This window comes from Hemicordylus capensis, chromosome 4 (assembly GCF_027244095.1).
Source record: "Hemicordylus capensis ecotype Gifberg chromosome 4, rHemCap1.1.pri, whole genome shotgun sequence".
Lineage (NCBI taxonomy): Eukaryota > Metazoa > Chordata > Lepidosauria > Squamata > Cordylidae > Hemicordylus > Hemicordylus capensis.
The window spans coordinates 163956176-163977257 of NC_069660.1; the positions used below are offsets into that span (position 1 = coordinate 163956176).

Consider the following 21082-nt stretch of genomic DNA (forward strand, 5'->3'; position numbering starts at 1 on the left):
TTCCTATTTAGAAATTCTGATCATGTAGACAAGGGTAGTTCTCTTTAAATCATCATCATCACACACGCACACATCACGTTCAGAGCAACTTCTGAGTTAAAATTCTAGTAACTGAAATCTATCACATTTATTTTGTCTTATTAAGTAAATAAAATATTTAAAATAGCCAATTAATCACTGCAAGTCAGCTTCATACTCCAGGTCTTCATTAAGCAACACTTCTCTCCCCCCACCCCCGCAAAAGTACATGTTCAATCCAGACAAACAAGATGGAGGTATGAAATACATGGTCTTGTAAGCAAGATTTTCTCCCCTCTAATTACATCAAAATTAAATCTTGCCTTTTATTGCTTTTTTAAAAAAAATAAGTGTGTTCAGATTTTGTACTTTTCAAACACAGTATCATATATCAAAGAGAGATCAATGGTCTTCCAGCACTGAAACGTAAATAAAAAGTAGCCATAAATCCTTTAAAATAAATTGAAACATCAGCAGACAAGGGGGAACTCTTTGGCCAGGAAAGACGGCCTCTTTTTCTAACAACTTTATAGACACTTTGAGTTTGTTCCGGCAATGTTAACGCTGTGAAATATTAGCCGTAATGTTGCGAGGGATGGTGGTAAAGTCTCCAGCAGGCTCTGCAGTCGCTTAAGTCAAATAGTGGAAAAGTGAGTGCCCATTTCAAATCACTGGAACACCATGGGTGGGAAGAGATGAACACACACACACACACACACACACACACACACACACCCCATTTCAAAAGAATAAGATTTTGATCTAGCAGTATAATACATTCCCCTTTTGATCTTGTTGGAAGAAGTTTCTGATGGATTCAGCTATAATATTCTCCTCTGTTGAATTATATGTTCCTTTTTGATCAGAAAGCATCAGCCGCTTACAGAATGTCTTCCAATCACGACATTCACCTGTTTAACTTGACAGTTTAGATTTAAAGAACTACAAAAAAGGGTGACCCATAACCAGAAATGTTATAATGGATACACCTAAGAGAACATTGTGATTCCATGCAGAACAGCAACAAACATAAATATATTGTTAAATCATTTTTGTAATCAAAAACTTAAATATTAAAATGTACCAATTTTCCAGATATTTGCACTCAATGGTCAGAACACGGAAAGTTGAAAGCAGGCATGCTTTAGCAATTTGAGTAGAATGTATCTTGCACATTTTTGCTTCCTTGAGAAAAATGTATTTTCAGCATATAAATAAAATGTGGATCTGGAATATTTCCAATGAGACCAGAGTCCCAAAGGCAACCCTCCCATAGGTGTATCCCTTCATACTCTTGTGCTAAAGAAGTCAAATCCCACCTTCTACCTTAACTATCACTGCTTTGGAAATAGGTATGTGTATGCATATATGTGGGAGGAAATCTGTTTGCTTCGTAAAGATCTGTCAACTCACAACACACCTAGAAGCATTAAGGGGGGAAACAAAACAAAATATGGATATATTTGTATTCCTTCCCTCACTCAGGTCATCAGGGTGGCACAAGAGTGGGTAACTTACTATCTACAGTCCACGTGCAGCCTGTTCTTCTAATACATCTGTACAGCTAGTATAATCTTCTGGAGAATTACCGTTTTTCTCCTAAAGTTTGCTGTTTCCATTTTTGCACAGAAACATTTGAAATTGTGATGGTCAACATACAAAAGGTCAAGAACAAACAGCCAGAGAAAAAGATCTGCTTCATTTCTAACGACAAATCCTATGATTCTGTAGACACCTGGCATTTCATTTTGCAAAAACAATTCATAATTTTTCCCATCTGGGGAAAAAATGTGAATGGGGACATAAACTATAGGGGTGGATCGCCCATGTTTAGATGATATGCAGATAGGCAACAATGACATGCAAATAATATGCAAATTAGCTGTATCTCTCCAGCTGACAATACTTTTAGTGTGGCCCTCAGTACTGAAAAAGCTGCTCACTGTTTTTGCTAACAATGCAATTAGAATTAGCCAATCGGCAGGATTTCTCACCTCCCTCCAAATAACAGCCACTCCAGGAAGGGCTTTCCCTCCTTAAAAAAATTCTGTTTCCACTAACTCCAAAAAGAGCATACACCACAACTTCATAATCATTTCAACTACAGTTCAGGGCAGATATCAATTAACAACTGAGACAGGCAAGAGGTAAAAATTCCCAACAAATCAAGCAAGATGGAATTTGAAACTGAAGACAAGGTAGGATTTTTCTTTTAAGAGGATGTGGGGGAATAAGACAAAATATAAGAAAAACCCTGAAGGTCCGGATGTTCTTATTATATATTCAAGCTGCATTACATCATATTATAGAAAGACCATAGAGACCTCTTTACATTATGTTATAGGAGCCACATAATGAATGGCTTCGAAAGAAGGTCAGCATTCAGCGCTGCAGCCTGAAGGGCTTTGGAGGCCTGAATGCCAAAGCTAGGTGCTTTGTCTAGGTTACAAGCTGCACAAACAAGATTTAACAAAGGACCTCCTTAGTCATCGTATATAGATTGCTGGAGCCAAATAATCCCATTTCACTCAACTGTTCACACGAAGAAGCATATTCACACGAAATTTGTAAATCATAGTCACACAGATTCAGGCTTTTCTAAAAGCCTCTCTTCCCTTTATTGCATAACTTTTCAAAATATATCAAGTGCATTTACAATCATATTTATTGTCACTTTCATTCATGTCGTGCCCCTTGCTTCTATGATTGAGATATGAATTACTGACTGTTGCAGTCATTGTTGAAAAAAGAGAGGTGGGGGGAAGAATAGTAGATAGTTTACAACATACTACAAAAGAGCAGCCGACTTCAGAGCTAAAGATCAGCAGCAGCCTGTGCCACTGCTTTCTTACTGGCTAAGTCATAACCAGGGCTCCCCCTTCCAAAAAAGAAAAACATTTGAAAATTTAAATAAATAAATGCTGAATGTCACTGAATGCTCTTCTCTGAGCATCTGCTGTTTAAGATCATCCTTGATTGATGACAGCTATTTTTAATTGTTGCTTTTAAAATTTAAACGCCCCCCTGAGACATTTTATAAGTGTATTAGTGCATGGCAGAAGGCCCGCGAAGTGAGAACCAGAACAAGCATTCTCGTGTCATTAGCACCTTTGGAACCAAGATACACCCTTTGATATAAGGCAACAGGACCCTCAAATTACCAACAATCAAGCAGGCAGGCCTGCTGGCTGTGTGTGTGTCTGTGTCTGTGTGTCTGTTTGCGTGAGTATTCGTTACCTGGGCTCAATGTCTAACAAATGAAGGATTTTTAAAGTGTTTTCCACATAGGAACCATGCACTATACAATAGTTTTTAATGCCTTATTAGAGTCAGATGCCCTTTTTAAAAAGGATTTTAAAACCAGAATGATAAAAATCAATTTCTGGATTATGTTTAATGAACATAATATAATATATAAAACATGACAAGGCATTCAGTGGGTTAAAGAAAACTTCTCCTGCATTATATGCACATAAATGAGTGACCTCTCAATGTGCCATTCAGATACTTATCCGTCTAAAAAAATGCAATGCCAGAAGTATAAACCAAATGCTTCCTTTTTCTTTGAATAGAATATCTGAATGAAATAAGATCTTTGAGAAACACAATGAAAGGGAGAAAAAGAAAGATGTGCAAAATTTAGAATTTCTCCTTACCTGTTTTTTCTTTGATTTCACACAAAACATTAAAAAGTGCTGGCTTCATTCTGTGACAGTTTAAAGCATGTTTTCTGCAAGGAAACCAAAAGGATTGTATTTAGGGTTTGCATGAAACAAGAGAAGTTTTTAAAAGAATGGATGGGATAGGGTGCATGAAACAAGAAAAATATTAAAGATATATATATTTAATAACAATCACTGAAAACTAAGAATAAGCAAAATTTTACATTGAATAGGATGCCAGTTTGGGGATCACCCAACATACATGCCAATGCCAATGCCACCAGCACAGAGAACTGTTTGACAGCAGCATTTTAGCGGCATTCACAAACTCGGCTCATTGGCCAAGCTGTTAACAGGTCAATGCTAGGAGTATGTATCCACTGTTCATAAGTCTAATTATGACCTTATGCAACCATGTAGGGAATTTTTGTATTGCTCACTCCCACCTTTCTCCTCGATCCATCCATGAGTTCCAATTCATTGTACAGATGCCACTGTATTGGCAGGGTTTGAAAAGCCTTGCACCGAGAAAAGCCGATGTATAGAATTTCAGTTCTCGAGTTAGAGTACAGAAATGGAGTGATGCACTGCCGGGGGGCAAGCACACTTCATAACAGTGGGAAAAATTAATTACTTTCATGCTCTTATTGTCCTGCTTGCTTATTTGAAGGTGTTATAATGAGGGCATTTAAAAAACGGGATCACCATTCAAAATGCCAAAAATATCTTGCTTGCTTAGAATATAGAAAAGCAGTTAGCTTTGCTAACTGGAGCTTCCTCCCACCCCAACCCCTCACTTTCTTGTAAGTGCCAGTGCCGTAATGGGGAATTGCAGCTTGTTTATTAGTTGATTGCTTTCACGTCCCAGCAGGTACACAGTCACAAAAAGAAACAATCATATATATTCATATTCATATATATATATTTAAAAAATTAAGCAATCACTTTGTGAAGATTTGTTGTTGGACACAAGGGGTCTAATCCCATCAAGCATTGGCTGAAGAATGGCTTTTTGAATCAAAATTACATGCTATGGAGATATGGACATTTGGGTGCCCGCAGGCAGCAAAACTAAAAAGAAGCCCCTCCTTCTACAGATTAACATGGGGCACATCCCTCTAGGAGTTTTCCTGCACAAGACTCATGAGGGTTTTTGTATAACTCTGGATCATTTCAATAGGAGTTGTGCAAGAGAACAACCCAGTGGGTTGTGTCACAAGTGTCAGATCAATCTGCTGCCCTTAAGGGCACCCAAAATCTGCTTCCTGAGCTGGTTGCCTTTCCTAGTCTCACAGTAGGGCTCCCTCTGTTTGAGTATCTCATACACAAAACCCTATTTCAGCCCCCAAAATATCTTTGGTCTAATACAAAAATGGGTACAAGAAGAAAACTGAAAGATTGCAGTTACATCACCACAGCCTCCAGTCCCTTCAGTGTCTCTAAAATCCCATATAAAAGATATGGAATTGAGAAAGCTGAAGCACATACGATGTTTATCTTGAAAGGGCTGCATTGCCGAACAATCTGTTAGCATGCCGCTAAAAGAAAGTATTGTGTAAAGAGTAACTGACTCTAAAAAGCATCCACAAATTTGTGTTGATTTTCAGTCAGATTGGTATAGTTACTAAATCTTTACATGCACAAAACATTCTGCCCAACATAAACTCCTAAACTTTCAGAAGCAGCATCTTTCCTCTGCTTTCTTGCCTTATGACTGTACTAGAAAGCATAGTCCTACAGAAGCTAATCTTCACAAAGTCCAAGTGAACAGTGTTTTATAGAACTGGCATTTCTCAGTCTAACCACACCATTTTCAAAAATCCCTTTGGAACACAAGTCTATTCCTTTGAAAGCTGGCTGTTCCAAAGCTAGTTAGTGGGATATGGAGTTTCCCAGGGACACATGGACTCTAGCAGTCTATTCCAGTTGATAGTGGAAAAGCTAGTGGTAAGTGCAGAACAGAAGGAAAGTGAAATGCTAAAAGCTTTGCAGCAGACAATAACTGGATAGACTTCTTGTTATAGTTATTTTCTGCTCTTGTCCATTCTTCTCATCCATAGAGCCATGACTTCATGTTTTCAACTTTTGGTAATGGATTTTTAGGTGTATGCTGAGAGTGTGTGATGCAGAATCCAACATGCTTTCCTCACCAGATTTACTGAAATGTTTCCTTTTATGAAGCACTGTTTTAAAAAGAAACAAATGTGCACACAGTACTAACATATTGAATCGTCCAAATAGAAAATACAATTTTGTATACAATGAAGCATTTCAAAATATGTCTGGGAATCATTTTTTTTTAAAGTACTTGCCTCCTGCCCCCAGAAACTCAACTTGAGCCACAAATTGGCATAGTGGATTGTGTGATAAAATGAATAATCACAAAAGGATAGCTATGTGTAAATTTGTCAAATATTCTTGTACGCATTATGAGTAATATATATGCATGTACTACTGTCAAAGACGATGATCTACACATGAGTTTAATGCTGTTTCCCACATAAAAGCACATTCCATGTAGGAAATCTGGAAGTGTGTAAAGCGGCATTTAATGGCTGGGTTATACTTGAGATGGTTATGTTGGCAAGCTGCAGCACTTACTAGCCTCTGTGCTCAATTAACATGCTCTACTCATTATTTTAGCAAGGAAAAAAACCTACCCTGTTTATGTCTTTACACACAAACACACACACACAAATGGACACATGGTTCCAATTATAGGCAGCAACATTCACTAACACAAAAGAAGACAAAAATGTGCTCTTTTTGTACACAAGGGCCACAATCCAGCAATCGTTAAATGCGATTCAGCGGGATTGTGTTTAACTTTGTTCGATTGTGGGTAGAGTTAAAAAGTGGCAATGAATCCACAGTAACTAAGTTTCAAAAAGAGCAAATAAGGCCTTTATTTTATTGTGTGTTGTGTGAAAAATAGAAATCACGCCACCAGCATCTTCACAGTTGCTCTAATTTTTCCCTAAGTATTTAAAGCCCTTGGATATAATTTTTGGAGTAACTGCTGACACAGAAGGTAACCTGTTTTATCCACATACCTTGTAGATGTGTAAGGAAAGACCTTGCAGCGAAAACAGAACACCTCAACTATCCCAAAGCTCAGCTAGAAGAATGACAAGCTTTCAGTCTTTTGATCAAATAACAATAAGTGGCTGTCTGAGCCTTTTCAACTCCTGGGCTGCCACAAACACACATGGGAAGGTGCAGCTCCAAAAGCAAACAAACCAAACAAACCTTCTGCCCTGCTTAACTTGGCAAAGGGAGCATTGGCTATTCCTCTCCAGCTGTGTGTATGTGCAGACACACACACTCAACTCTAGTCTATTACTTAGCATGTAAGACATCCAACAAGGATGTTCTTTTCTGCAGAGCTACCTCCTTTCCTGCCTTATTACTGAAAGCACAATGGTGACACAGGTTTCCTTGAGTCAGGATCCTGCTGTTGAAAGAAGAAATGTAGAAAATAAATAAATAAACAATCACCACACGCGCAAGAAGGAGGAAGGGCTCACCTGGCCTGCGCCTCGTCCAAACTCTGATCGGTGATGGTCATGATCTGCTGTAAAATGTCCCCAATGTCTTGCTTTCGGCCGCCCTCGGCTTCTGTGCCGGCGGCTCCGTCCTGCATGTGTTGGGACAAGCCGGGGTGCCCGGCCATCCCCACCCCGGCGTGGGAATGCATCAACCTGGGCTGATCATCCATCGCCAAGGCTAGGCGCGGGCGGCTGCCCCTTCCTTTCCCCTGCTCTTGCTCTTTCGGCGGCGCGCTTCTTAGGGAAGAACCAACTGCCTTGTTTGGCTTCCTTCCTTGCCTTTCTTCTCTGGATTTTTGTTAAAAAATAATATTATCCTTTGACGAAGCCTCCAAACCCTTCCTTGATAAAAAGAAAAGAAAACCCCTTGGAATTCTTCGTGCAAGGAGGCTCCCGGCTCCAGAGGCAAGAAAAGCCCTCTTCTTCGCCTTGGCGCACTTGGCCGGGATCAAGGCGGTCGGGATCGGGCTTGCCGGTTTTTGGTTTTCTGCTTGTCTTGTTTCTGTCCCAGCCAGGTCCTTGCCTTTCGCTTTTGTTGTGGCCAACAGAGCCGCGCTGGGGGGCGATCAGCGCTTGGAAAGCTGCCGTTTAATCCTTCCTGTGGCAAAAAATATGCCTCGATTTAGAAGGGAAGGGAGGAATGGAGCCTAGCAAACTTTCCCCCAGCCAGCCCCACTCGCTAGTCAGATGCCCTCCAAAAAGGGGGCTTTGCGCGGCGCAAGGCTGGCGGCGGAAGGCACAGCCCAGTTTCGCGTCGCCTTTGCCAAGCCGGGCAGCCACCCCCTTCGCGCTGTGCCTCGGCAAACTCCGGAGAGCCCCTTTCCAGCCTCCTGCTTTTGTTTCAGGCTCAGGCTCAGGACTCCTGAAACTGACACAGAAAAAGGCACAGCCAAGCAGGAAGGAGGGAGGCAGGGAGGGAGGAGAGGCGAGCAGATGGGTGGTGCTGATGAGAGAGCCGAGCGGTCGCCTCCCGCCTTGATTGGCCAGCGCCGCCAGCCGCCAGCTCCTCCTTCTCCTCCTCTTCGCCATCATCAGCCCCCACCCAGTCAACCGCCTGTCACTCACCGGGTTCAGAGGTGGGCAGCGCAGGAGGCTCCAGCCCTTAAAGAGGCAAGCTCGCGATGGAAGCGGAAAGGCGCTCGCGCTCTCACTGACCTCGGGGAGAGGGAGGGGGGAGCTGCAAGCGGGGGGCGGGGTGTCTGCCGTGCAGGACGTCCCGGGGGACGCCCGATCCCTCTGCCCAGGTTGCCTGAGAAGTAAGCTGCTCGCTTGCACGCCTAAGGGCAACCAACGACTGCCTTGCATTAGATTTCGGTGTAGTGCCTCGCAGATTTTAGGCGCCTTCCTTCTCAAGCGCCTCAAACCTGCCAGAAGCCAAAAAAAAAAAAGTAGGTAGGTGTCGTTTATTTACTGCCTGCTAACTTCTACTCATAAAGTATACTTATAGTTTTATAGTTTAATGGAGTAAATAATTTAATTCATTAAGGACATATGAAGAGCCCTGCTGGATCATCAGACCAAAGATCGGGCTAGTCGAACACTTGGCTCCAAGCATCATGGAGAGATCTGACCCTCTTGACTCTCCTTTTCAGTCTCTTTTTAACAAATCCCCTTATTCTCTTTTGAAATCGACTGCTGGCATCTTGGACTTCCTCAGCAACTTTCCACTGACTTACATATGTGCTGAATTCCTGTGGCCACTGACTGTTCCCAGTTGGTTCAACATTTTCAGTGGGACCCTGTAATAACTATTGACTGACTGCTAAGAATTCGTTCCTGAGCAAGGTGCAACTCCTGGCATCAGGGCTGACCCTAAGTCAGCACAGGACAAATGGGAGGGCAAGATTTGGGCAAGGCAAAACACTGGCAGCGCAGGCAGAGATTCCAGTGCGGCTCCCACCACAGGAGCTGTGCTCCAACCCAGCCAGGACCCTGCAGTGAGCTCTGCGTGGCTGCACACAGTGGCAGCTGTAGCTGAGCTGCACTCCTCTCTGGGCAAACCAGAGGGGAGAGCAGCCCAATTGGAGCTGCACTGTGTACAGCTGAGCAGAGCCCACCGCAGCGGTCTGGCTGGCTCAGGAGCTCAGTTGCTGCAGGAGGAGCCACGCTCCAGGGCAGCAGTGCTGCCACCCCTGGTGCAGCGGCAGGGATGGCTCGGAACGGTGGCACGAATTTGCACCCCACAAAAGGATGGCGCTGCCTGGCACTCTTGCATGGGGCTGATTATCTGAATTGATTTCTGTTTGGTTCCAGGTCTTGTTTTGGCACAGAATGCCTTGGTCACACTGAGGGATGATCCTTGTCAGAAGAAAGGCAAGGGGAGTCCAACCCTGTTAATTCTCTTAGATCTCTCAGCAGCTTTTGCTACTATTGCAGGCCATACAGAACTCAGTTCATGGGGTGGAAGAGAGCCTCAGGGTGGGTGCCTGTGGTTCTCTGTGGCTGTGCGAACACTGCAGGGCTCTACCTAGATCTCGAGTCTCAGGATTTGCAGCTATCACCCCTAAGCCTGGCTTCTAATGGTAGCTATTAATGGGTGGATAGTGATGAAGCACTGCAACCATAACAGCCCATTTAGCCCCGTCAACAGAAGAGGTGTCATCTCAGTGAACTTTAGCAAACTCTAAAGTTCCCTCACTTCAGATTCTGGTGGTAGAGATAAAAGAAGAACTTAGATCAATATCCAGCGGGTCCGCCCCTTCCCAGGGGCGTATCTATGGTAGGGCAGGCAGGGCACGTGCCCTGGGTGCCACTTGAAGGGGGCATCATTTTTAAAAATTTAAAAAATGGCCACCGAAAACAAAATGGCCACTGTGCATGCTCAAATGGCCTCTCCCTAGGCCATGCCAGGCCCCTCAGAGGCCATTTGAGCATGTGCGGTGGCCATTTTGTTTTCGGGGGGCCATTTAAAAAAAAAAATTATAAGCGGCCACCACACATGCTCAAATAGTGCCTGTAAAGCTCGAGGCCTTGCCAGGCCTCGCAGAGGCCATTTGAGCATGCATGGCAGCCTTCAAAATGGCCATCATGCCAGTTCAGGCCCGAACAGAGGCCCGAAAATCAGCCCGGGACGGGCTGTGGCGGTGAATTAAGAGGCTGGCGGGGGAGGGGGGACTTTTGCAGACCACCCCCACGGCCTTTAGGAAGCCCCCCGAAGGGCCCACGCTTCAATTTTTTTTAAAAATTTTTAAATATAAGTCACTGTACACACATTCAGTTTGGCACTATGTACAGAGAATCAGGGCTTGTGAATACTGAGCTGAAGCTTGTGAGCTAGGATTGTATTCATTTGCTCTTACTTTGCATCTTGTGATAAGTGACTTAAATGTGATGTCTTAATAATGTGGCTATTAATGGTGAGTTCGTCTTTGAATCAGTGTGAAATTTTTAGTATTAAGACCCACTGGGAGTTTCTTGCTCTCTTTCTCTCATTTTAACTGTCTTTCTGAAATACTAGAATATATTCCAGGCAGTGACACAGTTCACTCTGCATATCCTTTAATTATTTTCAAAGTATCTAGGAAAAATCAAATTCTCCATTTATTTTTATTTATTTATTGTTGATTATTATTGATTTTATTTTATTTTATTTGTATACCGCCCTTCCAAAATGGCTCAGGGAGGTTTACAATTAAAAACAAACCACTAAAACAATAAAGAGCTAAAACAAAAATTTAAAACAATATAACAACAGTTAATTTAAAAACATTTTAAAACAAGAATTAAACAATTACAGTAATTAAAACCCAAAAACCGGGTTAAAATATTAAAACCGATTTAAAAACCCTGGAAAGCCAGGCCAAACAAATATGTTTTAAGGGCTCTCCTGAAGGCTAATATAGAATTCAAATTACAGATTTCCGCAGGGAGCGCATTCCACAGCTCAGGAGCAGCTATAGAGAAGGCCCACCTCTGAGTCGCCACCAGACGAGTTTTAAAACTTATGTAATAGTGATGTTACAATGCATAGGAGAGAATTATAAAGGCACTTCTGTTTAGTTTTCCAAGTACACCTCCACATAGTATTTGGGTATTTCATGAGCCCCAGCATACTGAAATTTGTAGTTTTCCAGCATTTTTTGGTCTGGCTACGTCCACTGCTAAATAGTTTTTGAAATATTAAAAGATTAACGAGCTTGACTTGTATTTTTGAGCCGATATTATGGTAAAGTTATCTGAAAGATGGGTGTCAGATGTTTGGACAGGGGGCGCAATTTCAGTGCTTGCCCTAGGCGCCATTTTCCCTCAATACGCCTCTGCCCCTTCCCCTCCTTTCTTTATTAATTTTGGGTTAGCTCACCTGCATTAAAGGCTGCCTCTGCCACAACAGCTCTCCTGTCTCATGCAGAGGAGACAAAGAGGATGCAAATTCCCCACTTTCCTTTGTGGTTGCTTCCAAGCCCTGCCCTTTCTGTGCCATTCTGACCTCTGATGCCAATCAAACCTTGCCTGGTTCAAATTGCCAGGCAGCCAGATACATCTGCCCAAGTTGGCCATTTTCCAGCACTGAGTATAGTGCTGTTGTCTCCCTGTCAAAGGGCAATCGGTCAGGGGTGATGGGCTGGCTATGGTATCCACTCAGCAAGCAGCCTGGGCTGCGAGAGAGCGGTGTCTTCTGTGGGAAGTGGTGCCCAGCTATGAGTTGTACCATTGACCATGGTATCCTTGAGGATAGGCTTTCTAGTTTGGGAACTGGAGCCATGGTATTCCAGTGGCTCCAGTCCCAATTAAAGGTCCAATTCCAGAGAGTATTGCTGGGAGGTTACAGCTCAGCCCCGTAGTATTTATGCTATAGGGACCAGTAGGATTCCATCTTGCCTCCCATGCATGAAGATCTACATCTCCTGATGAAACTGCTGAGTGAGGTACTCTGGGGTTTTGGAGTGTGCTGTCATCAGTGTGCTGATATCCAGGTCTCTTTCTCATCAGCTTCAGGTGAGGCAGTGGAAGTGCTAGATTAGTGTCTGGGATCAGTGATAGGTTGGAGGAGGGCCAATCAACTGAAGCTCAGTCCAGACAAGAGGGAAATACTGTTGGTAGGTGGTTCAGCTGCCTGAGGGGGTGGCATTCACCTTGTTGTGCATTGTGCATGGGATTGTACTCTGCCTAAAGAATCAGCTCTTTAGCTTGGGAGTGCTCCTAGATCCAGCTTTTCCACTGGAGAGTCAAGGGGGCGGGGTCTCCATGGCACGGATTGCCTTTCACTAGCGGAGCTGCTTTACCAGCTGCAACCTCTCCTGGTCAGAGAGAGTCTGGGTACATCCATGCTTTGGAAACCTCTAGATTAGACTACTATAATGCATTATATGTTTGGCTGCCTTTGAAATCTGCCTAGAAATTGCAGATCATTCAAAACATAGCTGTTAGGCGACTAATTGGGACTGGTTGTTGTCTCACCAGTGCCTAAATAGCTTGACTGGCTCCCAGTCCATTTCCAAACAAAATTCAAAGTCCTGGTGCATACCTTTAAAGCCCCACATGGCTTGGGGCCTGGGTAACTGAGGGATCAAGTACACCCAGGTGAGCCTGCTTGGACACTTGTACTTGCTTGTATCCTTGTAAATTGGAGGCCCTCGCCTGGGTGCCATCTGAGGTGGGGTGAAGCAAGTGTTGGTTAGGCAGAGGGCCTTCTCAGTAGTGGCACCTTTTGAAAAATACTCTCCCCACAGAGATTCATCTAACACCAACTCTGATGTTTTTTCAGCTCCAGGCAAAGGCTTTAAAAAAAATGATAAGAGGCTATTCACACAACCACTTGAAAGTGAGCTAAGGGAGCCCAGCCCGCTTTTGAGCAGTTGTGAGGACCACTGGGAGCTGTGCGGCTTCCAGCGGTTAGCTTAAGTCCCACCCCTTAAATGAGGTTAGCGGAGTGGGTGCTCTGCTAACCCCATTTTGGCAATTGTGAGTCACCATGGCACGCTCCGCCCTGCGGTGACTCACCAGGAGACCTCCAATCAGGAGGCTCCAACAAGCCTCCTGGGCTCGGGGGTCTCCCCAGAATGCCCCACACACTTGCATGGGACATCCTGGGACTTCCGGGGGCCAGGTGGCCACCAATCCCCACTGGTAGTCATGTGGGCAGCTGATCCAGCCATCCAGGGATGGCTGGATGCTCATCTGTGGGGAGAGCGGGTCAAGCCTGCTCTTCCCATAGAAGCCCTGTAGGCTCTACATACCGATTCTGTGTACACACCGATAGTCTGCCTTTTGTGGTGTTTTTATCTGTTTTTATCTTATTGTTTTTATAGTCATTTTTAGATTGTAAGCCATCCTGGGGGCTTATTGAAAGGATATAGATAGATAGATAGATAGATAGATAGATAGATAGATAGATAGATAGATGAATTGTGTACCAGGCCCTGGGCTTCATTCAGGTTCCCTGGGAAAGGGAGGAAGATTCTCAGTCCCCCATGTGTAGGAGGAACGCAACGACTACCCCAAGGAGGAGGAGATGTGTGGTGGTGGTGGTGGTGGTGTGTGTGTGTGTGTGTGTGTGTGTGTGTGTGTGTGTGGCGGGGGGTGATTCCTTACTGAGAGGGACAGAGATGACTGTGTGCAGACCAGACCCAGCATCAAGGGAGGCGGGTTGTCCATAAATCCAGGATGTGATGGCAAAGTTGCTGAGACTCTTCAAATTGCTACCCTCTCCTGCTTATCCACACGAGGAAAAATGATATTGCCTGAAGAGTCCTGGAATGACTCTCAAGAGACTACCAGGCATTTGGTTGGAAAGTGAAGGACCTGGGGGCACAGGTGGTGTTTTCATTGATCCTTCACGTGGAAGGCCAAGGCACAGGAAGGAAACAGCTGGCAATGAAGACAGTGTTGCTGAGAAGATTTGGATACTTGGATCACAACCTACACTACCAACATGAAGGACTCCTTAGAAGAGATGTCTGCACCTCATGAGGACTGGGAAGAATGTGTAATGCCTTGCTAACTGAATCTGAGGGCAGGGACAGACGTTCCATGAGATGAGATGGTTGCCTCAAGCAGTGAAGCACCGGGGCACAAGCAGGACTGTAAGTCACCCCTGCCAGCTCAGCAGCCCTTCTCTATGTTGCCACTGCTTCCCACTTAATTTCCCGCTGGTCTAAAAATAAGAAAGAGGATGAAACAGAAGAGGAAGTGAGGAAAAGGCATTAGAGCACTGGAGCCTCTCAAGTACTTCACTGCCCTGTCCACAGAGTATTGCAGAGTATCTACAGTACTCTGTGGAAAGGGCAATATAATACCAGAGAAGATGCTCTGTAGAGCACCTCCCGTACTCCAGTGCCCTTTCCCCATTTCCTCTTCTGCTTGTTTTTCATTGACAGGCCAGTGGCAAATGAGGGAGAAGGCAGAGAAGGCCATGCACACTGCATGTTATGTAGTGGTGGCTATTGTACAGCAAAATGTACAATAATCTTAATCCTGTAAAATATTTTGTTTGTAAAATCCTTTTAAAAATTAAAAAATGGACAGTTTTTAAAAATATGTATTTTTTTTGTTAAGAAATTATCATGGTATTCATTTTATAGAATACCATGATATAATTTTATATCGTGGTAGTTGTTTTTCTTACATTTCAGGAAAACGTTTGATATTATTCTGCATGAAATGTATCTACACCAATTCAAAGCATCCAAACCAGTTACCAAACCACTTTTTAAAGTTAGTGTCTGAGCTAGAGCATTAAAAATATTGATGAACCAGAACCAGACCTGAATCTCAAGTTTTAATAGTTCCATTCCACATCCTTCACAGGAGTTTACTATACACCACCTGGCCAAGCAGAAGACAAGAATGGAATACGACGAATATTTACAACAAATATTTATATACCAGAAGCAGAAGACATGAACGGTGCTTTACTAAATCAGATTACCAGACTTTCAAAGAGGCACACCTAGTAATGGGGGGCTTCAACTATCCTGACATCTGCTGAAAGTCTAACTGTGACATTCTTGACCTGCCTTACTAACAATTTGATCCTTTAGAAGGTGGAAGAAGACACAAGGTGTTGACGACCCTGGACATAAAACTTACCAACAGGGAAGAATTGGTTGATGAAGTGAAAGAGGTGAAGATCCTTGGGGGGAAAATGACCATGTCATTTTGGAATTCAGGAAGTTGGACGTCTACCCTGGATTCAGGAAAGCTGGTTTCAATTAGCTCAGAGAAAAATTAGATAGAATCTTATGGCTAGAAATCCTAAAGGGCAAAGGAGTCCAGGAGGGATGGGAGATTCTGAAAATGAGATACTGAAGACATAACTGCAAATTATTCCCATGAGAAAGAAAAATGGGAGGCATTTCAAGAAACCAGTGAGAGTTCATAAAGAGCTCTCTGGACAGCTGAGAAGCAAAAATCTGGTTCCAATAATACAATATTATCTAGCTATTTATTTAGTGCATTTATATACTGCCCTATACAAAAAGTCCCTGGGCAGTTCACAATATAAAACCCATTAAAACATTAACATAATTAAAACAATTTAAAATACAATTAAAATTCTAAAACCAAACTTTAAAACTATAAACAAAAAGCCTGACTATACAGGTATGTTTTAAGTTTTTTTCTTTAAAACATTCAGAGAAAGGGAAATTCTAATTTTACTAGGAAGCGAGTTCCAGAGTCCCGGGACAACTCTAGAAAAGGTCTGGTTTTGAGTCGCCACCAACCAAGCTGGTGGCAATCTCAACCAGACCTCCCTAGATGATCTTGACAGGCTGTGGGGTTGATGAAGAAGAAGGCGTTCTCTTAAATACCTTGGACCCAAGCCGTTAAGGACTTTATAGGTAATGAACAGCACTTTGTACTTTGCCCGGAAACTTATTGGCAACCAGTATAGTTCTTTCAAAATGGGTGTAATATGATCTTTTTGGGCAGCCCAGGGGACCAACCCGCCTGCAGCATTCTGTACTAACTGCAGTTTCCGAACTATATACAAAGGCAGCCCAATGTAGAGAGCATTGCAGTAGTCAAGCCTGGATGTTACCAGCATATGCAGCACTGTTTTATTTATTTATTTATTTATTTATTTATTTATTTATTTATTTATTTATTTATTTATATTGTTGCATTTATATACCGCCTTTCGTTAAAAGACTGCCCCAAGGCGGTTTACAAAAGTTAAAACATACAATAAAAGACAATAAAAATATTAAGCTAAAATATATATATATATAAAACAGACCAAATTTAAAATCTATAAAATACTAGCATAAAAACAATACAACAGGTAAAAACACACAGAAGCAGCAGTAAAAACGATTATGTAAAAGCCTGGATAAAAAGCCAAGTTTTAACAAGCTTTCTAAAAGCCATGATGGAGTCCAAGGAGCGAATGGCCAATGGGAGAGCATTCCAAAGTCTTTTAGCAATAGCAATAGCACTTACATTTATATACTGCTCTATAGCTGGAAGCTCTCCAAGCGGTTTACAATGATTTAGCATATTGCCCCCCAACATTCTGGGTACTCATTTTACCGACCGCGGAAGGATGGAAGGCTGAGTCAACCTTGAGCCCCTGGTCAGGATCGAACTTGCAACCTTCTGGTTACAGGGCGGCAGTTTTACCACTGCGACACCAGGGGCTTTTAAGGTTGCTTATCAACCTTATCAATTATTACATGATTGTAATTGCATTATTTCAATGCATTATTATCAGATTTAATGCACCTAAAATATGTATATATACACTATTATTTATTTATTTATTTGATTTCTATACCACCCTTCCAAAATTGCTCAGGGTGGTTTACATTAAAACAAAACAATTAAAATCAATTAGCAGTTAAAAGCAGACACTGTAAAACCCCATAATACAATAACAGCTAAAACATTCAAAACAGTTTAAAAACCCTGAAAAACCAGGTTACTATGTTAAAACCATTTAAAAACCCTGGAAGGCCAGGCCAAACAGCTAGGTTTAAAGGGCTCTCCTGAAGGCCAATAGAGAACACTAGAGAATACAATAATGAATACTAGACACCAAACAAATATGAAATAAAATATAATCCCTGCCCACGGGCATACATTAATATTATGAGTAAGTCTGTCCAAAATCCTGTGTACATTTATTTGGGAGTAAGACTACTGAATGCAATGGAATGCACTTCTGGGTAAAGATAAATAAGATTCAGCTGCACATCCCATTGAGTGCAATGAGGCTTCCTTCCAAGGAAGGGTACATAGGATTGCAGGTGTGATAGCTGAGCTGCTCACATAGAACAGATGAGACAACATTTCATCTGGGGTTATGTGTGCTTTCTTGAGAAAGTTCCATTCAGTTCAGTGAGACTTGCTTCCAAGTAAAGGCACACAACGTAAGCTCAGGCTGCAGAGTTTCTGGGAAAGAGTTCTCTAGATGCATCATAAATTCCCTCAAGCTGGAAATTTAGTAGTGGTGGTGGGGAGTTCCAGGTTAGGGTGTTTACCCAATAGAGAATTCTGAGTTAATGCTTCCAGCATTTTTTAACACTTGTTGGTTCAACTAAAAGGGTTGTCTTGCTCTTAAAGATGATAATGATAGTCTGACATTTCATCAAATCTGAATGTGTGTAGCTGCAATCCACTGCATTTACTGAGCAGTAAGCATCGTTGAACATAGTGGGACTCACAAGTAAATATTTATTTATTTAGTACATTTATATACATTCCCATACAAAAAAGTCCCTGGGCGGTTCACAATATAAAACCAATTAAAACTTTAACATAGTTAAAACAATTTAAAATACAATAAAAGCTCTGAAGCCGAAGTTTTAAAACTATAAACTAAAAAGCCTGACTAAATAGGTATGTTTTTAGGTCCTTCTTAAAAACATTCAGAGAAGAGAAGGGGAAAATCTAATTTCATTAGGAAGCGTGTTCCAAAATCCCGGAGCAACTCCAGAAAAGGCCCAGTTTCGAATTGCCATCAATTGAGCTGGTGGTAACCGCAACCAGATCTCCCCAGATGATCTTAACAGGCAGTGGGGTTGATGAAGAAGAAGGCACTCTCTTAAATACCTCGGACCCAAGCCGTTTATAGTAAATATTGTAAATATGCATAGGATTGGGCTGTATGATGTTTTGCAGTCTCTGAATGCACTCCATATTACTGAGATCAGTGGCAGAATTCCCATTGATTGTAATAGAGCTAGATTGCACCACATGCTATTAATTACATTGCACATATGCAAAATACTTTACGAATCCAGTATCACTAGTTCATTCTCACAACAATCTTGTGAGGTGGATCAGTGTTCCTGTATTACAGACTGGAGCCTGAAAGATAACACACCTGTTAACTCTATTGGGAAGCAGACGATTAAAAGGCCTGATCAAATTCCTGCCCTATTTTACTGAGTCTTTAGTTCATTCCCAGTTTATTGCTGCAGGGGTTATCCTGGGAAATTCTTTGCAGTCAAAGATTGTAGGCGGTGGTGGTGGGGACACACATCCAAGCTCTCCTGACCACTGGCTGCAGAAGGCAAGCTGGTCTCTGCAGCGAGGTTCTCTCTGCTGGGGCTGTGACGGACTGGCTGTCTTGCAACCTGAGACTGTGGACATTCGCCAGCACCCATTATCTTGGGCTGCAAAGAACCTGGCATAGCCCCTGGGAATCCCTGCCAGGACTCTTACAGACTGCACCAGACTGGCTGCCTTTTGCAGCCTGAGATTTTGGGTACTTGCAAGCCTCCCAATCCCTGACAGCCACTGACAGCTTTGCATGGCCAGCTTTCCCTCGGCCATAAAAAAAAACTAGGAAAGACAGCCAGGGATTGTGGGGGCTTGCAAGTCCCCCCTGAGGACTGCGGGGAGTTGGCTGGCTTTTGCAGCTCCATATCATGGGTGCCTGCGGGCTGATCTCTGGTTGCAAAAGGCAGCCAGCTTCCTGATGGGGATCCTCCTGGGCTGCACTATTTGGTTGCCACCCATGATTGGGCTCTTGCAAGCACCCCCCCCCCAAATTCTTCTCTTCACTTTTAATTTGTATGCTGTGCTTCTAAATGGCAGTATCCATTTATAACCAATATAAATGACAAAGTAATCTCTGGCTACAAAGTGCAGCCAGTTCCCTGCATCTCACAGGAGTCCTGGCAGGGATTCCCCGGGGACATGCCAAGCTTCTTTGCAGCCGCAGATCACGAGTATTTGCATTTGCCCCTGATTCCAAGCTGCAAAAGGCAGTCATTCCAGCTGTGACTTGGGGTAGGGAGCCGGATTTAAGTTGGCTTGAAGCAAGCCAAACGGATTACTGGTCTTTTGGATACAACCTGGCTCATTTCTGAAGCAATCTGATTTGAGACAGGAGAGCTTGCCCTTCTTGTCTTCTCTTAAAAACGACACTCAATTCATAAGACAGTCAAGCGTTACAAGCTGGCCAAATCTGAATTCTAAACTAAATCGATGCAAATTACAGCATCACTGCTCATCTGAAGTGGTACAATCCACTCTTCTACCTCCACACTCTGCTACCTCATTTTATTGCCATGGTGCAGCAGGCTGCAAAGTTAGGACTAGGCGTACTTTTGACAAGCATGACGACTCTGAATGAGAATCCAGGCTCAGATCAGGGCTGGTGGGTGAGGTCAGAACCTGCACCTAGTCCTAAGCAACTCTCAGCTGCTTTTTGTGTAGTGCTCACACAGCCCCCTCCCCAACCATGCCTTGACAGGGCTCAGTCCTACCTAGGTGTGTGTCTGTGTGGCATGGTGAGCATATCACTGCTGTGTGGCATGGTGAGCATATCCCTGGTGAGCATATCCCTAACTCTTGATAGTTGTTGCATTTTGCCTGGTGTTGCAGCTTTCCAGAATGTCATCGTCTGACATCCACTTTACCATGCCGCCTTAAAAGGATCCTTGCCTTCTGGCTGGAGTGCCTGGAGCAGGTATGGATCCTCTGTCCTGTTCACAGCCATTCTGATGGTAGCATCTACATACAACCAGGATGCAACCATCACTCCATCTACATACAACCAGGATGCAACCATCACTCCATAGTCTGTCACAGGGAGAGGGGACTATATGATACACTATGAGACATCTCTCTTATCTTTTCCACACAGTCTCCTGTGGCCAGTTTCTTACATAATTGAACACATCCCATTCCATGGGGCAGCTGGTGGGATCTGAAGTTTTGGATGTTTTTGGTAACGCCATGGTTCTATCTGGCAGATGGCTCACACTAATTCAGTTATTCACCTCTTCTTCAGCTTCCTCACTGTGATGAATATTGTGGACTAAACAGGATGTCCAGAAAGGATCTCTGTTCCATCAACTCTTGATTCAGCCAAACTGCACATACTTAACTAAGAAGTAATGGATCTGGCTTGGCAGCTCTTCTGGAAAACAGCACTCCTCTAAAGACGGCCTCCCAGCTGCAAGAGGAGACCTGACCTGGTCATCTTGACCCAAGACAAGTGAAGTAATGCAAGAATACCCTTATTTTAAAACAACTATCATACCATTAAATGGCATTACACTCCACTGCACTGCTTATTATAGGATCCCCTCCCTCCTTTAATTCCTTGGGGTGCTATAAAATAAAAGCGATGACATGTCCATGGTTAATTTTTTTGGAAAAAAACATTCTCTCATTTGGATTTTCAAGTCTGGTTTGTACAAACTCAGCTTTTGGCACGAGGGGATTATGGTTTGCTTTTCAAAGCTTGCGGTTCCCAAAGGCAGAGCCCTTTTGTGTGGCCTGTGAGGAGGCTCATCATTAGCAGCTGATGCTCCAGGCACAGGACACAAGTTTGGGTTGACTCTTGGCCTTTCTTGGTCCAGAGGCTGGAAACCACACTGGTCTGTGATTGCACAAGCGCATGTGGCCTGCTACAGAATCAGACTGTGGTTTGTACTGGGCAAAGTCATGCTGCTTTAG

General features: G+C 43.2%; 1 protein-coding gene and 1 long non-coding RNA gene across 8 annotated transcripts in view; one reads left to right on the forward strand and one right to left on the reverse strand.

The window, feature by feature from the left end:
• The window catches only part of PBX1 (PBX homeobox 1), a 298544-nt gene extending 290444 nt beyond the window's left edge, over positions 1 to 8100 (reverse strand). For all 6 annotated transcript variants that reach the window (XM_053244214.1, XM_053244216.1, XM_053244217.1 and 3 more), the window contains exons 1-2: positions 7208 to 8100; positions 3675 to 3748 (exon numbers count right to left, since the gene is read on the reverse strand). In XM_053244214.1, the coding sequence (XP_053100189.1) occupies positions 3675 to 3748; positions 7208 to 7398 (265 nt within the window). In that variant the 5' untranslated portion in view covers positions 7399 to 8100. The remainder of the gene's footprint in view (positions 1 to 3674; positions 3749 to 7207) is intronic.
• LOC128322617 (uncharacterized) lies at positions 2082 to 20760 on the forward strand. Of its 2 annotated transcripts, none has more exons than XR_008305820.1 (2): positions 2082 to 2216; positions 20412 to 20760. It is a non-coding gene; the product is annotated as an uncharacterized LOC128322617 (long non-coding RNA). The 2 variants fall into 2 exon arrangements; XR_008305819.1 differs by lacking the exon at positions 2082 to 2216 and adding an exon at positions 8413 to 8620.
• Positions 20761 to 21082: the final 322 nt, after the last annotated feature.